The 5202-nt window shown below is 55.0% G+C and overlaps 1 protein-coding gene across 1 annotated transcript; it reads right to left on the bottom strand.

Moving 5' to 3' along the window:
• Positions 1 to 923: 923 nt before the first annotated feature.
• Tlr9 (toll-like receptor 9) lies at positions 924 to 5202 on the bottom strand. Its single transcript, NM_031178.2, has 2 exons — positions 5094 to 5202; positions 924 to 4285 (listed from the first exon to the last, which is right to left on the bottom strand). Exons 1-2 carry the CDS (start codon positions 5094 to 5096, stop codon positions 1190 to 1192), a joined length of 3099 nt encoding a protein of 1032 aa, NP_112455.2. The 5' UTR covers positions 5097 to 5202; the 3' UTR covers positions 924 to 1189.

Genomic DNA, 5202 nt, shown 5'->3' with positions numbered 1-5202 from the left:
TGGTTAGTTTTTTTTGGTGTGATTTTATTTTTGCTTTTAACCCATTACACAGATGTCAAATATGAACTATGTCATGTAGGTGACAATATTTGTCATGATGCCAAAAGGTGGACACGGGGCTGGGAAGGCAGCTTAGTTTGTAAAGTGCTTGCCAGGCAGGCGTGACAAGCTGAATCTGATTCCGAAAACCCACGGGAAAAGGGTGGGTGTGGTGCGCGCCTTTGTAATCCAGGACGGGCAAGCTGCAGAAAGTGGATTGTTGGGGTGCTCTGGTCAGCCAGCCTAGGCTAATTGGGGAGTTCTGGGGTCAATCAGAGACTCAGTCTCAAAAAACAAAATGTATAGCACCATGAGAATAACATGTGAGGTTGACCTCTGGCCCCCCACGAGCACATATGTGTACACGAACCTTCATACATATGTACACACATATATGCACCACACACACACACACACACACACACACACACGAACAATACACATGCACACATGCACACTACACACACGGACTTATACACACACACACACACACAAGGTTGAACACACCTTTGACTCTCCTCTGGCTCTCAGCTCCTTGCTGTTACCAGCCCAACCTTAATCAGGGCTGGCCTTCTTTGCCCAGCATAGGCTTGGCCACCAGAGCCTGCAAGCATCCCCCTTTTTCTACACACCTAGGAATGAACACTGCCCTGCTTGGGAGTTTTCTCAGGACCTTGTTGAGGGTCAAAGACAAACTAGCCTTTCATCTTCTCTGCCCTTAAGACAGGTCAGTAGGTGAAGAAGGCAGATACCCTAGATCACTACAAGATAGAGAGGTGTTGACCCAGGCCTTCAGGGAGGGCAGGGCAGGGTATTCAGAGAACATGAGAGGGGGGAGCGAGGGAGGGAGGGAGGGAGGGAGGGAGGGAGGGAGGGAGGGAGGGATACAGAGACAGACAAAGGGGGGTGGAGGGGCAGAGAATGAACTCCAGTCCTGTTCTGTGTGGGTTTGGTGTCTATCTTCACTCTCCTGAAAGATGCATGGGAAGAAAACTACCCTTTACAGCCAACCTTTGCTCCGTGGGCCTGGTGGCTTGGTAGCATATATTGCGCACTTGCCAAATAGCGGTGTAGTAAGACAGAGCAAGGCAGGCAGAGCAACTCGGGAACCAGACATGAAGATGCAGCTGTTTCCAGCTGTTGCTCTGAGCTATTCTGCTGTAGGTCCCCGGCAGAAGTTCTGGTTATAGAAGTGGCGGTTGTCCCTAGTCAGGGCTGTACTCAGCTGGGCCCAGAAGCCCCCCTGCCCGTTGGGCTGCTGGGGCCAGAAGAGCACACTCTGGCGGCAGAGACGCTGGCGCAGTCGCACATAGCGGGAGCGGTGGGCATCCGGACGCAGGATCACCAACACCACCACGTCCTTGCGGTCTTCCAACAGGCGCTGCTGAGCCAGCAGGAAGCTGGTGCGCAGGAGGCCACTGACGCGGTCCGTGTGGGCCAGCACAAATAGAGTCTTGCGGCTCCCATAGATGGAAGCCCAGAGGTTCTCGAAGAGCGTCTGGCCAGGCAGCCAATCTCGGTCCTCCAGACACAAGCGTAGGGCTCGGCGGCCGCGCCGCTCCTCCAGCCGCACCCGCAGCTCGTTATACACCCAGTCGGCAACTGCGCTCTGTGCCTTATCGAACACCACGAAGGCATCATAAGGGAGAGTTTGGGCGCTGCGTCGGCTGCGGGCTAGCAAAGGTAGCCATGCCAGGCACAGATGAAAACAGTACCAGACGTCCCAGCCGCAGAGATGGTGCAGTATAGGCACCACCATGCCCACGGCCACAGCCAAGAGTGAAAGGCCAAAGCAGTCCCAAGAGAGGACCTCATCCAGGCACAGCCGCAGGTCCTGCGCGAAGATGCTACGGCCCTGCAGCTGGCCGGGGCTGCCACACTTCACACCATTAGCCAGGCCAGGCACCTTGGTCTGCACCTCCAACAGTAAGTCTACGAAGGCTGCCCCACAGGCACAGTGCAGAGGGTTGCTTCTCACGTCTAGAACTGTCAGGTTCATCACAATGGGCCCAAACCAGGAGCGATCCACCGTCTTGAGAATGTTGTGGCTGAGGTTGACCTCTTTCAGCTCGACCGCCAGAGCGAAGAAGGCTGGGACCACAGAGACGATACTGTTGCTACTGACATCGAGTTTCTGGAGGAGGGTGCCATTAGGCAGGGTGCCATTGGTCAGGGCCTTTAGCTGGTTGCCTGCCAGGTCTAGGACTTCCAGGTTGGGTAGGAAGGACAGACTGGTCCAGTTAAAGAAAGATAGGTAGTTGTCTCGGAGGCTCAGCAGCTTCAGGCTCTTGGGGAGGTTGTCAAGGTTCTGGGGCCGGAGGATATGCAGGTTATTTTGAGACAGGTCCAGCTTCAGCAGGCCACTCAGGCCTTGGAAGAAATGGAGATAAAGGCCCCCCTCATCCCACATGCGGCCCATACCGTTGCCGCTGAAGTCAAGAAACCTCACTGAGTTGCTGTTGAGATGTGAGGACACACGGGTATGAATGTCATTGTGTGCCAGGCTAAGGCTCTGTAGCATGGACAGATGGGTCACAAAACTGAAATTGTGGCCTATACCCTTCATGCTAAAGGGCTGGCTGTTGTAGCTCAGGTCCAGGGCCTGCAACTGTGGTAGCTCACTGAACGATTTCCAGTGGTACAAGTCCAGTTTGTTATGGGACAGGTCCAGCACCTGCAGATTAGTCAGCGGCAGGAACTGAGAGCCATTGACAGCCTGTGCAATGGAGTTGTGGCTCAGGCTAAGACACTGGAGGCGTGAGAGATTGACAAACATCTCTGGCTTGATAGTCACCAGGTTGTTCCGAGACAGGTCCATGGTGAACTTGAAGTTCTTACACCTGTCCATGAAGTTCTTAGAAGCAGGGGTGCTCAGCGGAGCTGGGTGAGGATCCGCAGACAACAGCTCCTCCTGCTCTGCATCATCTGCCTCTTCAGGGGTGGCTTCTGACAGCGTTGAAGGCCCACTGATGCGATTGTCTGACAAGTCCACAAAGCGAAGGGCTCGGAAGGTACCAAAGATGCTGAGCTGTGCCTGGTTGATGAAGTTCATTTGAAGATGCAGAGTGTGGAGTTTGGGCAGATCGGCCAGCCATCTGAGCGTGTACTTGTTGAGCAAGCGGAAGAAGATGCCGTTCATGTTCAGCTCCTGCAGTGACACCAGGTTCTTAAAGGAACTTGCCAGGTGGAGGCGGGCAAAGGATACCTTCTTGCGGTAATTGAAGGACAGGTTGAGCTTGCGCAGGCGGGTTAGGTTCTGAAAGGCATTGGTGTGGGTGATGCTTTCATAGAGAAAGTTCTCGCTTAGGTCCAGCACCGAGAGGTTGACCAGACCTTGGAACCAGGAAGAGTTCAGTGTATGGAGAGAGCTGTCCTTCAGCACCAGGCCTTCCAGATGGCTCAGGTGATGGAAGGTCTCAGGGTGCAGGTGGAGGGACTTTTGGCCACATTCTATACAGGGATTGGGGGCATGGTCACAGCGACGGCAATTCCCACCCACATCAAGTACTCGAAGGGAGGTCAGATTGGCCAGGTCTTCAGGCCCCAGCTTGACAATGAGGTTATAGGACACCAGGAGGTACTCCAGGCTGGGGGGCAGTTGGCGGGGCACCTTTGTGAGGTTGTTATACTTCAGAGACAGATGGGTGAGATTGCTCAGGCCCAGGAGGGCGCCTGGGGTCACCTTCACCGCTCCTGTGCAGGGGTTCTTGTAGTAGCAGTTCCCGTCCATGAAGAGAACGCGCAGGCTGTATAGGCCGGCGAGGCTGTTAGCATCTAGAACCAGGATGTTGGTGTGGCTCAGGCTCAGATTCACCAGGGAGCTGGGCAGTCGGGGCACAGTGGTGATACCATTATAGCTCAAGTTCAGCTCCTCCAGTGTACGCATAGCCAGGAAGGTTCTGGGCTCAATGGTCATGTGGCAAGAGAAGTGCAGGGGGCTAAGGCCAGTGGGTGGACAGTTCCACTTGAGGTTCAGCTGCCGCAGGTTGGACAGGTGGACGAAGTCAGAGTTGTGCAGGTGGTGGATACGGTTGGAGATCAAGGAGAGGCGGGTGATGTTGGAGCAGGATGCTGCCGCAGAGAAACGGGGTACAGACTTCAGGAACAGCCAATTGCAGTCCACCAGGCCATGAGGCTTCAGCTCACAGGGTAGGAAGGCAGGCAGGGTACCCAGGGCCAGAGTCTCAGCCAGCACTGCAGCCTGTACCAGGAGGGACAAGGGGTGCAGAGTCCTTCGACGGAGAACCTGTGAGAGCCAGGGCTAAATGAGCAAGTGTCTACTGTCATTGTACACTCTTCTACCCTCTCCTCCACACTGGGACTTTCTTCAGGGCTTCCAAGTCGTCTTCAAGTGTTTCCCCACTGCCCCAACAACCAGCCTCCTTCTAGCTACTCAGATCCACCATTTGGGTTTAGGCACAGCCGCTCAGAGCAAGGACACAGAACCAGGACTAGGCTGGAATCCAGGCCCCAGACTTGGAGCTTTTGCTCAGAACACAACCCGTAGCAGAGCCGAGACAGCCTCCAGCAGGCCTACTGGGGCTCTCCCACTTTCTCTTCCTCTCCTCTGGGGCCTCAGCTTTTTCCTCCTGACCACAGCAGCTGCCTGAGATCTGTACCTCCACCCCACCCCCCTGAAGCCTTGCTCCACTAGCCTCCTGGATTCTCCTTGACCAAAATGCAGGGAAGACTGAACCCTTACTGAGGTATAGGTTGGGTTCCATCTAGGCTTTGACGGCACTTGCTGGCTCTTGTTAGCCCCCATCTGACTCCCCAGTCTGACTTGAGAACCCTCAACCTGCCGAGAGGTCGAAGACTCGGAATGAGCAGTGGGTGGCAGGTCTGCAGGCCAAGTGCTACCATTAACCGAAGTCTGGGGCTTTAGCCTCCCCATCCACCCAGCAGGTTCAACTCTCTGCTCAGGGGATGGCTTTTGCTCCAATTCCCTTAGGGTTCCATGAGTGTCCCAAGGGCACAAAGTGGACAGTCCTTTCCATTGCTGTCCCTTCCCATGGTGCCCCTCCCCCCAGGGGGGCTAAGAACTGGGGTCCTACCATGTTGGGAGATGGAGGATTCTCCCGAGGCTCCCTCTGACAAACTGGGCGGCAGAGAATGATGTTCCACACCAGGGTCTCTCAGAGAATTGAGGAAGTGACACTTTCA

Source organism: Mus musculus, chromosome 9 (assembly GCF_000001635.26).
Source record: "Mus musculus strain C57BL/6J chromosome 9, GRCm38.p6 C57BL/6J".
NCBI lineage: Eukaryota > Metazoa > Chordata > Mammalia > Rodentia > Muridae > Mus > Mus musculus.
The sequence above is the reverse complement of the archived record's forward strand: the minus strand, read 5'-3'. Positions and strand labels throughout refer to the sequence as shown.